The sequence below is a fragment of the Scomber scombrus genome, chromosome 12 (assembly GCF_963691925.1).
Source record: "Scomber scombrus chromosome 12, fScoSco1.1, whole genome shotgun sequence".
NCBI classification, from domain to species: Eukaryota; Metazoa; Chordata; class Actinopteri; order Scombriformes; family Scombridae; genus Scomber; species Scomber scombrus.
Window position 1 is genome coordinate 12,464,518 of NC_084981.1, and position 19,668 is coordinate 12,484,185.

Here is a 19,668-nt window from a genome sequence, read left to right on the forward strand (position 1 = left end):
TAATCATTGATAGTTCTTTTAGTTGAAAGTGATCCTTAAAATGACTGTAAATACATTATACTTACTTGTTATTTATATACAGTTTATTGCTTTGGTAGGATCTGAATAACATTTATTTATTTTTTGTATCATTGCAAAATTGAGAACATCATGTGGAATCAAAGCTTCTAGATTTTTCTGCTACTTTGTAAAGCTAAAGGTCATTTCATTATTTATGAGTAAAAGGCTGTTGTTATTGGATTTTTTTTGAGAATGATAGATTTCCAGAGATTATGGCTTTGACTTCCTTTGAAAACCTAAATCAATTTGTACCTCATTGAGTAGTTTGTAGTGTTTGTTTGCTAAACGGATACATGCCTTCTGTGTTGTTTTGATCAGAGTCAGATGCCCTCAGCAGATCCTACATCTGGGAACGCTACTGTTGCCATCACGAAGATCTGTGATGCTGACGCACCTGAGGGTAAGTCTGTCATCTCTGCTAGCACTGGTCAAATCGTGAGATGTTGGGAGAACTTACAACACATCATCAAAGATTTATTCCTCACAAGTCTATACGAGAAGAGAGAAAGGACAGTGTACAATCGAGCCATTTCATGTAGAGCACTGTTCAGCAACCTTTATCACCATTCATTATTCATTAGAGGGAATAACAAACAGACAAATATTTACTAATGCAGTACATGGTCTCTTGCTGTCTCCATGCCAACGCTTATTATAGTAAATCAGCCATGAGAACAGGAATGTGTGAATGTACATCATAGCAGTGAGCTTCATCACAATAATTTATTGATTTCCCCAATGCTCAAGTTAAGCTCTTCTTCGTGGTAAAGCAGACACTGTCTGTCCATCCATCTTTAATATCTACTGTATCTATAGTATCAATCATACATAAGCAGTCATGAAAATGTAGTTGTCGGAGAATCACAAGTTATTCTCAACAGTTAAAGGAAACAACATAATAAACACACTTTATCCTTTATTACATCTGTCACACAGATTGACTTTCATCCCGATGTGACCACATATTCATTCAGAGTGATTTTTATTGATATTAATTCATTTAACACTCAAGACAACACAGACTCCAGACCCCACAAAAGACATAATTAGATTGAAGTTAGAATAGCAAATGATTGTTGATGGGTTGAAAATTGGTTGGTATACAATTAATTAAATATTAAGCATATCAATATTTCTTTATTTTATACGTCTTCCTAAATTTTACTCTGTCTGTCTTAAATGATTGCATGCTTTGTTGAGTTAATTATACGCAGGATGTATATATCATGATAATGGTATCATAGTATGTTTTATAGTAATTTGTAATGTATTTTATTCTCTCGATTTGAATTTTGTTGATTACAGTGTTGCATCCATATAACATCACCGAACACACACCACACGAACCGACCTCCAAAAAGTTACAAACAAACATCCCGCTTTACACAGTTCCGTCACTAGTTTCCTGCAGCAGCACCACTTGTGTGGTTGGTCCAGCCTGGTCTTCTTCTTGTGTCACCAACCCAATAATGACTCCTCAGAAATTTGCTGTTGCATTCTGTTCATGTAGGCTAACAAATAGCTGCAGACAGAAACTTAACTAAAATATGTCAGCGATGAAGGTTATGATTCATTGTCCATCACAAAAGAGTTCCTCGCTATTCGCAGCATGGCATCTCTCTTCTTCCTCTATTCTTTCTGCCCTCTGACTGGCTCATATTAGATATCGATCCACCTTCTTGACATTTGGCAACCAATCAGTGGCAAATGACAACCTGTGACCATGATAAGTTTTTATTTTATTTATTTATTTTTTGTACTCTATGTTTTGTCTCTACTGCATCAAGTTGTTTTTTTTTATCTTTTGAAGGCTCTCACATCAATAAATACTAAATACTGCAGGCTAGGCTGACCTGTGAATGATTATCACAAAAAAAATCCAAAATCAAGGTGCTTCACCCTGAAAATGAGAATGTGGCCTTGTTATACAGTATATGTTACTTGGGGAGGAGTTTCATTTATGTCTTTTATTGTATTGCCAATTATATTATTTATTGTGTCTCTTGGGTCAACGTTGAGACCATATTTTCCCTGAGAAGTTCCCTACACAGCCTCCATTGCCATTAAAGCAGCATGTGAGTCTGGATATGTTGTGACAGAAAAGTTCTGAATGGCAATGAGGTGTACAGTATGACGGAATAGAGCAAAGATGTTGAGATAGCCATAATCGACTTGTTTTTCATGAATAATTTTCACTTTATCCAATAGTTCTGAAAATAGACATACTGGCAGATTGAGACAGGCAGAAAATAGAAAGAGAAGTAGATGAGTAACTGCAGAGATAAGAGGCAGGGTATTATTTGTTTACAATAATCTGATGTGTATTCACATGCATTTAGTTTGTTTCTTGCTTGTGGGTATGCTAAACAGTTTTGTTCTTCATTGAAGAAAGTAGACTTTACCATAATAAATTAACTGATCTAGCTGCTTTGAACAAACTTACAAAGTTGACATTGACCTGCTTTTGACTTCAAAGATGTTGCAGATGCATTAATTATATAGCATGTATAGTATAGATGAAGGTGGCATGCAGTAGGCAGTACACATATGAAGACATTGCTGTATTCCTTATGAGTCTGACATATTTCTCAATTCAGAGCACTGAAATGCACATTCAGCACCTCAATATATGACAGCACTGTGTCTAATGGAAGTAGTATTCTATTACAGATGTATACTATCTGTAGTTTAATTTTCTTTGTTTTAGAAATACACACTCCTGTGGGAAAGACCAGGACTTAATTTGGGGGTGTAGTTTTGTAATTGCTGTGCAAATAAAGAACTGAAAGGGGTACCTTGTTGCTGAGACCATAGCAAAAACTGGAGCTAATCTCATGCAATGACAGATATGGTGACCTGAGTGTGACCATGCTCATCTAAATAGGACTTGACTCCAAGCTAAATCAAGCGGGGAATAAAACAAATGTAAATGTACTACATCCAAGTACAAAAGAAATGACCAAGAGAATGTCTCAGAGAAACACCCATTCATATTGTCAGCATGCAGCTCGAAGAACCATAATTGTACCTTTATACAGCATAGAGGTGCTAATGGATTAATGTCTCACATTTGAAAGCACTGCACCTTTTTGGCCCCATTTTCACAGCACCTTGCACAAATGGCAGTTACTGGTCAGTGGTTACTATTTTCGTGGCCAGTGGCCCATCGCTCAGTTGAGGCATATTTAGAAACTGGTATGATTAGGCAGAATACTATGACCAGTTAAATCTTCATCATAAAGTCAATGGGATTGTGTATTTACAAAATCTTTATGGAAAGGAGTGTCAAGAACTGCTTCTCCTATGAGAGACTGGGAGGTGCAGCGTAGGGAATGCACACTATAGAAAAATACTGTATATTCTATAAACGTGACATAATATATTGCTTAGTGCAGATTTGTCCCTTTTAAGCAAGAATGTATCTTTTGATCTTAAAACCCTTTTTCCCCATAAAAAATCAGGACCACAATCCACAAAATAGTCTGTACAGAAAAACCTGTACAGAAATAATAGTTTCAATTAAAATACAAAGTTAGGTCTGAAATAAAATACAAATAAAAGTAAACACATTGCATTGTTTTGGTAATTAGTTACATTTACTCAAGTGATTAATAAGGTTGCATTCAATTAATGTGGTTAAGACATGATTATTATACCACTACTGCAAACTTAATTGCATAAACTGACAAGTCCCCATAACGCTCCTGTTTACATGACTGTACAGAGAGAATTGTGGCAGTTAATTGGATTGTCTTTGTGCAGTTGTTTGTTTTAACACTAATTTGTTGCCTGTCCCACGACAATTACAAATAACCCAAACAGATCTAGCCATGTTTCTGAAATACGACATCACGTTGTGTATTTGAGTCTGGAAGCTGTATTTCATTGGAAATATAGTCATAGATAGCAGATGTGTCCCTGGCACTGCCAGATCCTCAGCTGGTAAGAGCAGAAATCAGGGTTTGTAGTGTTAATCACTGAGGGCACATGTCAAAGGACCATGGGACCAGTTCATCTACACACATTTTGGCATTCTCCAGAGCTATTAAATTAAATGAGTCACTGTGCCAGAGTTACTAGGACAATGGCCAACAGTACATCTACTCCATCTTTCGACCAGCATAGGAAAACTGGTCCTGTTTTGGTCAGATTGGAAATGGCTCCTGCTTTCATAACAGCCGTTGTACCACCTACCATGAGGGGGAGGAAGTATCAAGCAGAGACAACACATGTGACTGAGAGGGAATACAATCAGGAGCTTATCGACTGATAGACTGTAGACAGTAACAGGTGAAAGATTTAATTTGTGTGGTGAAAGACTGGAATTATCTCTTAATTTACACAAAGCAGCCTTTTCCTAATGGAGAGAGTACTTCATTACTACTAGGTATATGTTGTTTTTTCTACAGTGCCTGTAGAAACAAAAAGGTAGGAGAAAAGGAATGGGTGAGGAGGAAACTGTCTATGCCAGTTAGTCAACAAACATACAAATGTACTTCAATAATCTGATCATTTGTACTGTAATGATTTTACACTACTGGTTGCACATTTAATAATTTATAAATAAAACATAGTACATTTGAGAATGTGTGCAGGATGCACATATACTGCTACTACACGCATTCCCATATTCACATCCCATAAACCCTACCTTAACCCTTAGTTTATACACATATATAACATAATGTTGGCAAACACTGGATGCAATCTAGGAAGCTCTAGATTTTTTTTTTTCAACCCAGAGTCACATCATTGAATCTGGCAATGTGCTACTGTATATTGATATGATTTGTAAACATAGAGATATTATTCTTTGTATTTTTTTTTCCTGGGAGGAATAACAATGCTTCAGTAGTAATCCAGTAAGACATTCACAAACATGGATATGAATTTACATTTGCTTAGTTTCAGGTTCCTTCTCTGTCGATTTTTAAAACAAGAATGCAGATACACTTCGGTAGAGATGCCATCAACCCTACAACAGGCTCTGATAGGACATCATTATGTAATTCCCCCTGGTGTGACACTGGGTCAACAGCCAGCTAAAGCAAAAGAGAGTAGAAGTCAAGCTGGTGACTGATTGGCCGGTCAGTCACAGTGGTTTGATGACACTTAACTATCTTGGTGAGCAGGTGCTCAGTGCCAAGCTCTCCATTATCTACTCTAAGGTCACTACCAAGCCATTACTCATTTAATCACCATAATGGAAATTAATATTCTGGAGTTAGTTGCCATGACCCCAGACAACCTGAACCCTGAAGTCTTCCTCAGTATATCATTTAAAGATATAGTCGGCGATTCTAATCCAGTACACTTCTTCTCTATCTCCTCATGTTCTGTTAGCTGTCTGTTCTGTTTGTGTGCTGGTAATCACATGTTGAATGATGGGAGAGGGCTGGGGAATTGGAGGCTATGATTTAAAGTGTTTTCTAATTGAACCTATATGCTTCCATTTTATTACACGTTTCAACCCACACAGTAGGCACTCTCAGGGAGACCCCCCATGGTTTTTTAAGCTCCAAGTCTGTTTTGTCACATTTAGTGAAGTGTAATCTGAACAGGCAGCTGTTTAAATAACACAAGTGTCCCGCTGTACATGTGTTGAACTTATGAACCGTATCAGTGGATCAGTAACTACAAACGCTGTCAATTTCTTCTCCTGGATCCGACATACAAACTAATTTGGTTCTGTAAATTTCTGCTGTCAGTCAGCCCGGTCGCCGGGCCGCCATTCTATCAGCCCTCGAGAAGCTGCAGCTGAGGGCCGCCATTCTCTCAGCCCTCGAGAAGCTGCAGCTGACAGATGGCTGCTTCTGTGGACAGAGATGCTGAGCACAGGTCGAGTGAGAAGTATGGAGGCCACAGGATGAACTGTTTTCCTCCCTTGATAAAGTGTGAGAGGAACAGAGGTGACTCTATAGCTGATGCATCACTCTGGATTCTGCCATATTTCTGTTATGGTCACTGCCTTGGCAATGTGCGTCCATGAATTTGGGGGATGGAACTTCTGAAGGAGCATGAAGGGAGCGGTGTATTTGTTTGGGTGTTTAGTTCAAATATCAACAATCTTTCTCTAGAGTGACTGACTCTACCTTTAACACAAGTTTTTAGAGGTGTTTTAAAAATCTGAATCTGTTATGTCTGGACATTGGCACAGTACTTACAGTGGTGTTTCTCCTCATTTCAGCAGCTGATGGGAAAAGTTGGATCTTAATCCTATGTGTCCATGAATAGCCTTCCACACAATAACACATGCTATTATAATGGACTATCTTAAAACCTGTTTTTGTTTGACGGACACTGCTGCAACCAATAAGCCTGTACATATCCCAGCACCCCCACTCCATCCAGGCACTGTTGGGCTCCAGGACCACCACGCTGCTTCTCTTACAGCCAGTGCATTTCATTTGACTGTGTACTCATTTTCTCTTAAGCCACTGACACAAACTTGAACTCCGAGCACTAAATCTCTCTAAGTTTGGTTTTAGTATATTCAATCACTTTATTTTAAAGTTCTGTTCATAAATAATTGTATTAATGAACATAATTTAAATTTTTTATGGCTTCATGAAGCCCAGTTGAAACCTGAGGAATAAGATGAAGCTGCTCTATCAGATTATTCTCACCACTGTGATGCTCATGCTGCTGTTACTGGAGGGGGAGATACTTTGATCATAGACTCTGACTCGCATCTAAGTCCATCTACATCTACACTCTGCCCTTGTCAGTGTAGATGTGAGTGTTTTCTATGTAGTTATACTGTAACTGATATGCCTCTTGGAAGCTGGATAAGATCACATTTTATATTCCTTTTTTGTTTCTTTTTTGTTGTTGTATTTGGACTGACAATTGTCTTATCATTAAAGACTTAAACAAAATTTATAATCAATCAGACCGCTTTAAGTACCCTCCCCAACACCCCCCACACCCCCAATTTATTGATGCATTTGATTTTATTTCATAATGATCCCTCCGATCACACATTTATCTGTCATTTATCATGTCCATCTCTAATGATTGCTCCCTCACCCAAGAAATGAACTGTCTCCATTGTTGTTTATTGCCATCATGTTAACGCCTCAATCATCACATCAGCAATCTCCATTATTGGTCACATTAGCTCCCTTGGCAATCAAACCAATGTCTTTAGTATGCCTGACTCAATTTCTTCCTCAAACCAAAAGATTGTCTAAAAATTCCTGTGCATCTTGCATACAGCCATCAAACCACCAAAACTAAAACATGTCAACAACAGTATAATTTAATTTGGGTCACAGCTCAATAATGTATAAAAAATAACCTTTGCAAAAAGGAATGTTTATTTCTCCCACGAAATGAATATATCTAACCCCTAAGTTTTATGGTTTTTGACACTGAAGCTCATTTTACTAATGACTGCCCTCTGGGCCATTGCCACAGGTTTTCTGCTGATGATTTCTTTTAAATTCACCCTTGAAGTCAACACTATGGGAGACAAAATTATAAGTATTGTATGAGGCACATCATGCTTTGCGAGATGCTTAATGTTTTACTTGTAGTTTTAGCATAATTTGAACCATAAGCTCACTTTTTTTTCCTTTTTTTTTTTTTTCCTCAGAAGACAGCATATCACATTTTTTTAAGTGATAAAAATTCCAGTTCCAGTACAGAGGGCTTTTTCCAAACTATGGACTGGTGTCTGTTTCCTAGCAACTTGCCAGTTTCCACAGCATTGTTTTAAAGAGCTTCAGGGGGATGATGGTCGTAATTTTATGTGTTAACTTGCCTCTGAGATGTCAGGTGCCCAAGCAATTTTCAACAACTCCCTTAACCCCAACACAAATTAATAGTAATTTTCTTTGCATCAAGGGGATTATCATCAGTTTGCATTACAATGGAATATGTCAGTCAAACAGCACATCCTCATAATTAAACAACAGTATGGGTCTAAAATTCAGCCAGGAAAAAACGACCTATAGTTAAGTTTAATGCCATCTAACAGCTGTAGTGAGGCACTCGAGAACAACTCATAGGATCATATGCTGCTTTCCAAAACCCATACAAATCACTGCTCAGAAAATAATTATGATTATTAAAGGAAAGATCATGGTTTGGGTTAAAATAATCACTTGAAACATGATTTATATTCCATTAAAGTTACGCAACCTTCATCGACAGTAAACACAGTGACATTACGTTGTTTTTTTTTTTTTTAATGCCACAACTTGTGGTTGGAAACAGGAAGTGAACAGTGCTGCTGGTGCTGCCGCAAAGTCCACATTTTGCCATCCAACTATTTAGCCACCCCCCCAGCCTGCCTCCTAGTGAGGGGCATATGTTTTTGCTTGGTAAGGTATCAAAAGGCCATGACAATTGATAAAAATATTTTTCTGATTAAGATTGAGCATTAGGGAAATATAATCAAGGATGACAACCTTTGCTTAAAGCAGCAATACTTATATATCAACAATGTGTCAAATAACTTTGTGAAAGGTGTGACACTCACAGAGAATTATCACCCAACTCTGCAATTCCCCTCAGCTCTACAGAGCTGTGTAGCATCTTCCGCTCAGTGTTTTGGTTTAATGTCCCGAAACTTTACTGTTTTGGTTCACTCTCATCAACCTCTGTTTTCAGCAGCAGCAGGCTGCTCTGATAAGCCCACTGTACACTACCTGCCCAGCACCAAACACCATACACACTAGCAGGGGAACATAGTAGAACATTTAGCCTCTAAAGAGACAGACATTTCCCTCAGGAGTTCTTGGAAACCAAATTACAGCTAAAGAAAGCTACCTAAAACTTGATACCAAATAAAATGCTAGTGATGCTCCATGTCTGATGCAACATGTTTGCATGTTAGCAAACAGTCCAAAGGCAATTTTTTTACTGTTTTTATAAGACCAAGTAGAGAGTAGAGAAAGCTATTGTTAATAACAGCTATGGATCATAATGCTCTGTGAATTAGCATAAGGTGCTACTTTTTAATAGTTGCAGAGCCTTTAGGGTCACCCTTTCATACATATTTTAATACAAATTTTACTTTTGTTTTCATTTCCATTTTAGATAATATGCTTAAATTAAGGGGTTAGTGTAATAACTTGTATGACTGTATGGCCTTGTGTGTCACTTATCTTACTGGACTTAGTTATAGAGATGTAGCTACATTCCCATATGTCAAAAATAACGTTGTTGAGGAAAAACATTTCATCATATCCACAAATAGGAAACATGAACCAGGTTGTGAATAACCACGTTTTTCTTGGCTTCTCGCTGGTGTAGTCAGTGGTTAAGGTTAAATCAGGGCAAGTTAGGTTAACTTAGGTTATTTTATATGTTGTTGTTGTTGTTTCTGTATTTGGAGGTCTAGAGGACAGCTTAAACGGATTTCTTTCTGCAAGTGGAAAAACAAAGATTTCACACAGAGAATAGATGCTTTTGGTGAACATTCATCGACAACACTAATATGAGAAGCTAGAGATTTTAAAATAGTTCCGTCGAAGGAACATCTGCATCCTCAAAGGACACTGGAATGAAAGTGCTCCGTTGCTTTTTAGCGAGAGAGAGAGAGAGTAGAAGCATACAGTGTAGGCGCACAATGCTTGCTGATAGAGAAGCTTTTACAAAGAACACTATGTGTGTGTGTGTGTTTGTGTTTGAATGCAGAGATGAAAGTTATACATAATTCATTATGCTACACAGAGCAGCACTCACCCGGGTATCATGAGTCAAGGTGAAATTACCTGCACTCACACACTGCCCCATGCTCTTATCAGAGAACGCTAATGATTTCAAGGTGAAGCAGGTCAGTGGTGTACATGATAATATATTTAGGCAGACCACTGTTGTGAACCATCTGTAGGTCCCTCCCGGAGCTTTGCAATTCAGGTGAGCAGCTGGAGAGCTACAGATGGCTGAGGTATAGTGGAGGAAAATAGTGAGGTCATGGGGAATAAGACAGACTTGCTTCTTCTGTTATCTGTTTATCCTGGTGATGTTCAAGCCGATTGTTGCTACACTTTCAGAGTTCCCAAGGGTCCACTCTATCTAATCTTTATTATAAATGAAGCAGTACAAAACCTGGGTTTTCTTCTTTTTTTCTTCAAATGTCCATACTCTAGAGATGGAAGCTTTTGAAAATATTGGCTTTAATGAATAAATTGCAAACCACACTGAGTTATTCTAGTGGACGTCTGTGTCATGCAGCTCAGTATAAGTCTGATTGCCCTGTTCATGGGGCTCAAGCCAGTGTGAAGAGCTGTGTAAAAAACAGTGTGATAGGGGAAGCTCAGCAGGGATAGCGTTAATGCTCCAGATGGCTCTCTAACATAGCCAGACAGTGCGTTTCGTCTTCACTTCAGCTATTTGGACTTTCTCTATTCTGTGTAGGAGTACGTTGAAATCGTGTGTCTTTTTATTCCTTCAGAGTGCAAGTTAACACATGATCTGAGAGGAAGCATTTCTTTCCTCCATGTCCCTTTTACTTCCTGTGTTTTCACACGAAAACAATTGGAGTCCCAGACACTGTACACATTTCATTGACACATTTGACGTCATAAGCATTTCCCGTGCCACGTGAGCTGATTCCGCTATTGATTGTATTGACTGGCATAGGACCGCAGGAATAATGTGAGGCTTCTTAAGATGAGTCATTCCCCTTTATGTGCATGAATGAGTATTGGCAGTCAGATCAATGGTAGTATCAGCTCTGTCAAAAACTAAAGAAGTAAGACTCAAAGGTGATGTCACCAGCTTTCAAGCACAGAGCTGCTCCACAGGCAAAAAAAAAAAAAAAAAAAAAAGCAACTGGATATTTTAAGCAATAAGTAAGTTTTTTGCTTTGAGTGTTTGGTTTTGAGATGTTTATATTCATGACCACAGTGCTCAGTCAATACAGATGGAGGTGTCCATGGCAACATCATCTAATTAGCTCAGAATCAGAATCATCTTTAATTGCAAAGTACACTTACACATACAAGGAATTTGACTTAGGTTTTTTGGCTTTCAGTGTACCCACACAGAGTAACAACACAACAATCTTCAGGAATACACTCAAGGAATAACTATATACAAGTGAAGTTTCTGTGAACTGTAAACAGGATATGAATAGTGCAAAGAAGTGAAGAGTGCTGAGATAAATATTAGATGATGAAAGAGTGGCGTTAGATAGCTTCCACATATTTCAAAGTTTGCAGCGGAGCCCCAACATACACAAAAGATTATTTTTAGATTTTACTGAATGGTCCAATAGACAGTGGTCATTTTGTGCATGTATGTCATGAATTTTATGTTGAAAATCATTTGAGATTTGCAGTTCACTTCACAATCTGGAGGATTTGGGATGGTTCCAAATGAAGTTGGGTTCCCGTGACTGCATCAGAGATTTGGGGTCACATGCATAACCCATAACCTACGGTTCACTGTCTTCACAAATTGTTGGTGTCTTCTCACATGTACCTTTGCCTTTTCAATGTGTAATACTGGATATATTTGATGCAAGGTTCCATTAAATGTTACACCATTCCACTTTTATTCATTGTTTAAGCTATATTCACTTTGACAGTGACATGGCTTTCCTCTTTTCAGAAGAATGGTTGTCTTTTTTAGTTACAGAGACATAATGCCCGATGCACTGCTCCATGTAGTAGTAGCACCCTGTTTGGGCTCTTCAGTAAGTGCAGACCCCCTTTATAACACAGATGTATAACAAGTAGTATACACGCGCAATTATAAACACCATGTAGCAATAGTTTTGTCACATTTCATTGCACGCATGCTGCTTTTCTGGATGATAGTCCGCACCTTGGAGAGGTTACTTCTCACGTTCCTCCAGTTAATTATTTATTTATTTATTATTTATGGTTTGTTTGATAGAGACAGATACAATGTACATAAATAAACTGAAGACAGCTACCCAGTGTAAGTATCATAGTGTTTATAGCAGATGCTAATTTGCAACACTGTCCCTCGAAGGGCTTTTGTGAAAAGAAAAGATTAAATCAGTGAGGTACAAACAAAGTTTTTTTTTAGTTTTTTTTTTCAATGAATAAAAATAAAAATCATGTTCCTTCACACTAGAGTTATGGTACTCTCACACGTAAATGTCTCTGCAAACTAATGCATAGCTGGTTGGTTCAACACCTGTCAGGAGGCTAGTCTGGAACAGACAAGATGTGTAAACATTGTATTTTTTTTAAAAGCCAACAAACATAAAACATATTGAAATAACATACACCCCTCTTCCCTTCATATGTCAGTGGTTTCTGTATAATGTTGTGGAATGTTTTTTTTTTTTTTAAAGGATCAAGTTCATCTGATCATACACAAATAATTATTCAATCATCTCATCAGATGGCACAAGTTCAAGATTTGCCATTGGTGTCAAAGGCTGTGAGACATGTATCTTAATGTACAGATGCACACTACATTGTAGGGAAACTCTTGTTACAAAAATGCTTCGGTTTTGAATTTAAGAAACAACATTTCTAACTATCATTTATAGTATTAATATTTAATGTGTACATTTGAATAATCATTTTATTCAATCTTCTCTGACATTCAGATTAATAGATTATTTTCTCTATTTAAAGAAATGATAGGTGCCAGAATAAAAATAAAAATGTCCAAATTGGACTTGCTTATTTTGTGTTGATATTTGTCTGTTTGTCTGTAATTTTATGTATATTTTCTGTTAACTTGCACGCAGGAATATCAGCAATATTTAAGAGAGTCTTTGTCTTTTATCTTGCTTTTCAGATCAGTGCATTGTGACAAGATCATACCTTTTCCTTCACAAGTTTTGGTTCTTCAGCACCATTTACTACTTTGGTAACTGGGCCTTTATTGGGGTAAGTCCAATAATGTAAATAAGATGAGATCAGTGAGAATCTTCTCTGAAGGACATTCAGGGGAAAGAGCTGATACAGGTTGTATTTTGATAATTTCAGCAAAATGAATAAAGAAAATAGTGAATTTAGTTATTTTTGTTTTGGGCAATAAATAAATTAAGCAACATCTATAAAATATTTAATTTAGTTCAAAAGCAGTTCAAGAGTATTTTCTTTGGGAAAGAGTGTGAGAGCAGAAGCCCATAATTCAATTTCTACTCACAAAAAGGTTACAGGGAAATGATTTTCTAAGCCTGCGCACAGTTAATCTCCTCAGCGAAATATTTAATAGCCTTCTTACTCATGCTGTTGATGCATTCTATCAATCAAATGATCCTCACCAAGTATTTCCTAATGTGTGTTCTGCTTATTATTTTTTAGGCTTTCCTCGTTGGTCTGGTGGTGTCCTGCTGCAGGGGGAAGAAGTCTGTGATTGAAGGAGAGGTGGAGGCCGATGACTCAGACATAAGTGATGATGAATATGTGCACTGAAAAACAGTATTCACCCAAAGGGGTTTGTAGATATTCCAACCATAACTTAAAGGGACTAGAAAGTACAGTTTCTTAAACAAAAAAATGAATGTCATGAATTTGTCATAATTTAATGTATTGGTTTTAAGGAGTTATTGCAGTGGTGTCTTGTGGATTTCAGCCTCGTTTTGAGTTGACAGGTCTCTCCCTTTAATGAGAATGCTCAGATTGATTGCTCTGTCTTTCTCAGTCAATGCTATTGACACAAATTGGTCATTTTTCTACTGGAGGACACACACTTATTGCGGCAGCAGAGACAGATTGACTCATTGGCTGCTCCAAAACTTTATGTCTAAGCTTTATGTGGTGACAGACATAAAAATTCTTTTTTACATTCTTTAAGCACTTTCTAGACCATTAAAATGCTTACTGTATTTGCTTTCATATACTTTTTAATATAAAAATCCTCAATGTGATAGCAGTTGATGTTAAATTAACTTGTCTGCTGGCTTCTTTTCTGAAAAGCTAGCCAGCAAAACAAAAAGATTCCTTAGTGTTGGCAGCGTAAACATTGTCTAAGTTTATTTTACTAGTCATTGTCTGAGGTTAAGTCTACTGTGAGTGGATTTATTGCTGTTTTTTCTTCATTTAGTGGTTTGCAGTCTATTTTTCAAAACCATTACAGTATGTAAGCCAATGTTACTGAACTTACATACACCTGTATTGTGTGTATGAAATGTAAAGGACCATTTGCAGATTTTCAAGTGTTCATTGACTCTTGGTTTTTAATTAAATGCGTTCAACAGCTTTTTGCTATCTGTGTTGGAAGAACATGTGAGGGGAAGAATTGAATTAATCAACAAAAAAAATGGATGTAATTTTCTTTTAATTAAGGAGTACTTTGCATTTCTTGAGTTCATCAACAGCAGGCTTGTGATTATTAATAGCTATTTTCAGCCATATTTAATTTATTTTTGGTACATTTACTGTCAAAGTGAATATGAAAATGTTGATTCACAGACAAATTAACTAATTGACAGGCAATATGAATATGAATGAAGTTTTAAGTTGAAAGTCAAATGTTAGTGCCTCATGAATGTATTTTACTATGATGGGCACACATCACTATATCCGCAACCCTAAATTAACCTCACAGAAAATAGTCTGAATCTGTTTTGCTTTGAGATATTAGTCTGGTAACCTTCAGTTAGAATAGAGGGACCCAGCTGCTGGAAGCCAAAGCAAAAATGACTGTGGTTAGATGATGGTGATGATAATAATGATGAAAATGATGATGATGACAGGAGCATTGCACATAGATTTCAGCTGTGATTGGTTACAAAGGATGCTGTTATGGATGTTGTGGTAATATTAAATGATACCTGTATTTAAAGAAATAAAAACCACTTCAAAACCACCTCAACTTTTCCTTTTTTTTCAGTATTCATTGCAAATCAATAGTGATATTACTACTCCCCCCCCCCCCCCCTTAATGATTTTTGAGTCAGACTCCTTCTATTAAAACTCATACAGTCCCTTGTAAAACTGCATGGAGAGCATCTTTTCAGCAGTCTGAGTCACAACTGTCATTTTTCATTGCCAAACCATCGCTGACTTCAAATAACTTTTGATCATTTCTCATATCGCTGTCTCTAAAGCATATTGGCAGTCTGTGGTTTCTATTGATTGATTATTTTCTTATGAATCTCTGTCTCTGATAAAAGTTTGTGGTGAGGATCACACTTTAAAATGTCCTTTAATGCAGCAATGCATATTTATTTTCATCTGTTAGTGACTTGTTAGAAATTATGACCGCAATATGTTCAGATTTCACAAATTCTATCCAAGGGCTAGAAAGTATACACCCACAATCAGTAATGTTGTGAATGAGAAAGAATACAGGGCTGTTTAAAGATCAGGTTTTGACAAAAAAACAAGTTTTCCAGTAATAAGGACATGTATCAAATCAAACTGACAGTTAAATACACCAGCCCTTGGATAAGCCTGTAACTACTCAGTGCTTGCTTTGGATGAATTTGCATGAAATGTTCTGTGCATGTCCAATTAGAGTTTGTGGTATGCATACCTTGTCATAACTATTGTGCAAGCATTATTTGATTTAAGCAATTATGTGATATGCCATCCCCACATGCGCTAATAAACCAAATAAGCCTTGAGCCAAAAACATGGAGCCCCAGAACTTGAGCAGAGAGGATTGTGTGATCAACATGGCAGATCAGAGGATTTTGCTGTTTGGAGTGCAACTTTTTTTGACATCCCCCTTATTCAAAAGCCAGTCTCATCTTTTCCTTCCTTCCTGTATGGCTTTTAGGCTCCTCTTACAAGCTTGTTTGGGAACAAAGAACTAATTTTAATGAATAAATGAATGAATTAGCTCAGAAAAATAAAAACATTCTTGCAAGCAGCTATAAGTTGGATGTGCCTGAGGGTCACACGTGCACATGCATTTGATTTTTTTCACAATTTATTTACACATTTGTCTTTTTGAAGAACATGACCAGATTTGATCCAACATATATTTGGATTAGTCATTTTTTCTATGCAAATGTGGTTTGCGTCATCTTTTGTATACACACTTCAGTAATCGTAATTTTGATTCTCTTGGCCAAATGGGTAAATGTATCCACACAAAAAAACTGAGAAAAATGTCTTTCACACCATTTTGAAGTGTGATTTCAACTCAAGAATCCTTAAACAAACCTAACCAAAAACACACCCACAGTTTGGGTGCCTGACAGTAGCTACTGATTTTTTCTGAGGGGGACCCTGTCTTGAAATAAGGCAGAGGTGATTGAGTGGGGTACTGTGATATCAAGCATCAACCTCCAGGGCTAAAAAATGAGGCCAATGCGGAAATGTCAATAAGCTGCAGTTCCTCAAATGGCTACTTGTGGCTGGCTCCAAAAGCGAGTCAATTCCCATAGACCCCCAAGTTAAAATGGCCAACTTTGCAGCAGGCTTAAACATGTTTACAGTCTGGTACAAAAAACGATTTTGGTCTCTTTACCTAATTGCCCCATTCCATTCTCTTATGGTCACTTCCGGCTTCAAAAATCATTGGAGGCTTCAAAATCGGAGTCCACCGATTTCCTGCAGAAACAGTGCCAAACTGATATAGTGGCAACTGTGAAATTATAACTTCTGCATCCATCATGTGATGCACACTGGCCCAGAAATACTTTTTCTCATAGACTTACATTATAAAAGAGACTTCTGTAAATCATTGGATAATTTTTTTTAGCATCACAACTGCCGCAAAATGACTCATTTCATTATCAGCATGTGATTTGTTTGGTCCAATCACATTTCAAAAGTCTAAAAGAGTTACACAATTGAATTATTTTATCCCCATACAATTTAGCCAGAGAACTAAACTGGAGATTAGCCGTCTCAGCTGGTGGAAGTCTGTAGTAAGCATGACACTGAGCAACTTTCATAGGAATATATGTGCCCAACCTCTGACACTGTATCCAGTTCTCTTTATACATCCAGGGAGACCACAAACCAATGGGTGATGTCACAGTAGCTACATTCATTATGTTTTACAGTCTATGATAGATATTAAGAGGAATTACAGAACAGTACAGCCATTGCCAGGGGCTTCTGTACCCATCATCTATCTTACTGCACCACATGAAAGACCATAATGCATTATACAGTGCATGGTACGTACCTGCTGTGTAGTCTTCCAAAGTTTCATTTTTGTTGAGAGTTTCCTATATTTTCCATACAGCTACAGTATGTTATAGATTTAGACAGTAGATTTGAACAGACATTATAACTTTCTACATTTCTTCTAACCTAATGTAGTACACTTAATGCCAAGTTAGCTTTACGTACATCAAAGAGACTAGGGGTTAACTTTAGTCCCCAAAAACTACCACTTTTTCATTATGTCCTCCACTTCTTGTTTTATGTGAGTTTTGGGTACCTCCAGCCAGTCCTCTGGGTTTTAACTCTTCTGAAAGGCCCTTGATAGACAAAACAGTTTGCCATACCCCTAAGACATGCCCCCAGGGTGAAATGTGACGCAGGATCAATGTGATTATGTTAATTCGGTGTTTGCAGTCCCTAAGCAGGTTAACCTCTCTGCTCTTACAGGCCTTTGGGACCTGCCACTCATTCCCAAATGAAGACTTGTCCAGCAGGCTTGTCAGCATGTCCCAGCTCCATTGAACAGCAACAACCAGACGATGAAGCTTTCAGTTTTTTAAAGGCACAGGACCTTGCATAAAATAATCTTATATTACCCACATTTCAGTCTACTAACCTTGTGAAATTGATTATTATTTAAATGTAGTGTATGTACAGTATTAGTGTTTTGTGTCAAGGCTCTGACCTTTGACTGTATAGAAATATGGAGGTCATGACAGCTCCCCAAAAGTGAAGCCAAAACATCTCGAATGCCCCCGGTGACTGGCTGCAGTATAGGTTAAGTCCCACCCCCTCCACGTCACCCCAACTAGAAATCAACATACACATTAAATACATTTTTCCCAAAGAAGGTGTCTGTCATTTCATGTAAATATTATTATGCTGATGTGTGTGTTCGTTTTCGTAGAAGCTCTTTTTTTTTGCTTTTCCTTTAATTAGTTATTTAATGATATAAAAAGAGGGATTGACGTCCAAGGGGGCAGGATGTGTCCCGTGGGCCATCATACTATCAATGGTTACTCCCCACAAGGAAACATTGATGTCACGCAGCAGGGAATGGGGAGTGACAATACTATCCTCCTCCCAAAACCACATTACATTCAGAACCCGGTGCCAGCCGTTATAAGGAATTTGCTATCTGTGGGCCTGGCACCAGCTGCCATGTGGCCATTCCCTTGCTAAGCACATCAGACCATGAGGGGAATATGCTATCCAATAAAATAAGATGGAAGAATCTAAACCCAGCAATCCATCCAATATGCAGCAAATGGCTGAGACACTCAGCTATGTAAATGATAAAAATCTCAAATATGAGACTCAGAGCAGACATGTTTCAATCTTTATTGAAGCAAGACAGATGATTGACAATACATTTATGAGCTTAGTTTGGCAAAGAATGTGGTATTAAATCTGATTTAAATTGTTTTGGTTTTTTTCTGTTTGTTTGTAAAACGAATATACCACCTCGATTAGAAGGGTGCGTTGGATATATACTACAATGAGAAGAGTATGACATGTGAGCAGGGTGGGCAGGTCAACTTGTTAACTGAGCTACAGAGAATCTCATCTAAGATAAAGGTATATTTTACTTGACTTTTACTTTATTAGCAGTATTTATAAAAAGGGTATTACACAATATAATGTTAAGGACATTTTAAGTGTTTTATTGTAAAGCATTAGCAAGCAATTATGACTCATTTGAACACATAATTTATGTTATTAGAACTGTGTAATAGTGAATAACAGATACAAAAGGAGTTATGGTTGTCATCAATAATAACTTATATCTGCTTGTAACTACATAAGTACTTTAAACCCCCTCTTTGAGGAATTATTCAAGAGAAAAGGAAGGGGAATTAAATTAAAGATGCTTTAAACAGTTAAACAGCATTTGTACAGTAAAGTTGGTCATGTTCAGTTGCTGGATTTTCCCTATGTGGCACACTCATCTGACAACTGTGACATAACTCATCCAGTAGAGCTAGTGAACCACTCTGATCCCAAACGCATTTAGAACCTCATTTGAATACCATTAGGTCAGATACACATGTAAATTATCTCTGGAGGCGCTGAGATTTGTCTGTTTACATCTTTATCCAAATGACATTCACTCTGTGGAGGACGAAGGCTGTCAGCTATGCATTGATTGAGCATTCATTGCAGTAGTAGTTTCCAAATCCTGATGGTTAAAACAAATATTATCATCAAATGAATGCACTCTATTTGCTGAAGTTGAGTTCATGATGACCTCTCAACACTACATCCATTTCAGCAAGGCATTTAGTTTTATTTTGAAAAATTGTACATCCAAAAATGTATTTGTTTTGCAGTTTCAAAACCCTTCATACTCCTACATACAAGTATGTTATATCACTCCCTCAAATTGTAGCCTATATTGTTTTATTTTATTTTTCAAATTAACTTTTACATTCTTAAAGGTTTTGTTGAGAAATGAGAAATACAACCAACAGTGTTTGTAGAGGCACTTCACTGTGTTGGAGGTTGGTAAATTAAAGGGGGGGGAAAAAAAACTCCCACAGAGCCTCTAACAGGCAACAGTGCTGCATATAATTAACCTAATTATGTCTGGTAATTG

The 19,668-nt window shown here is 37.3% G+C and overlaps 1 protein-coding gene across 2 annotated transcripts in view; it reads left to right on the forward strand.

Moving 5' to 3' along the window:
- Nucleotides 1-14,804, forward strand: part of lmbrd1 (LMBR1 domain containing 1) — a 58,430-nt gene extending 43,626 nt beyond the window's left edge. The window contains exons 14-17 of one of the 2 annotated variants that reach the window (XR_009927031.1): nucleotides 379-460; nucleotides 12,796-12,887; nucleotides 13,308-14,569; nucleotides 14,659-14,804. Coding sequence is in view for 1 of the 2 variants with exons in the window: in XM_062430921.1 (XP_062286905.1) it covers nucleotides 379-460; nucleotides 12,796-12,887; nucleotides 13,308-13,418 (285 nt within the window). In the remaining variant the exon portion in view is untranslated. Of the gene's footprint in view, nucleotides 1-378; nucleotides 461-12,795; nucleotides 12,888-13,307 lie in introns of both variants that reach the window. The other variant, XM_062430921.1, reaches the window with a different exon arrangement.
- The last annotated feature ends 4,864 nt before the right edge of the window (nucleotides 14,805-19,668 follow it).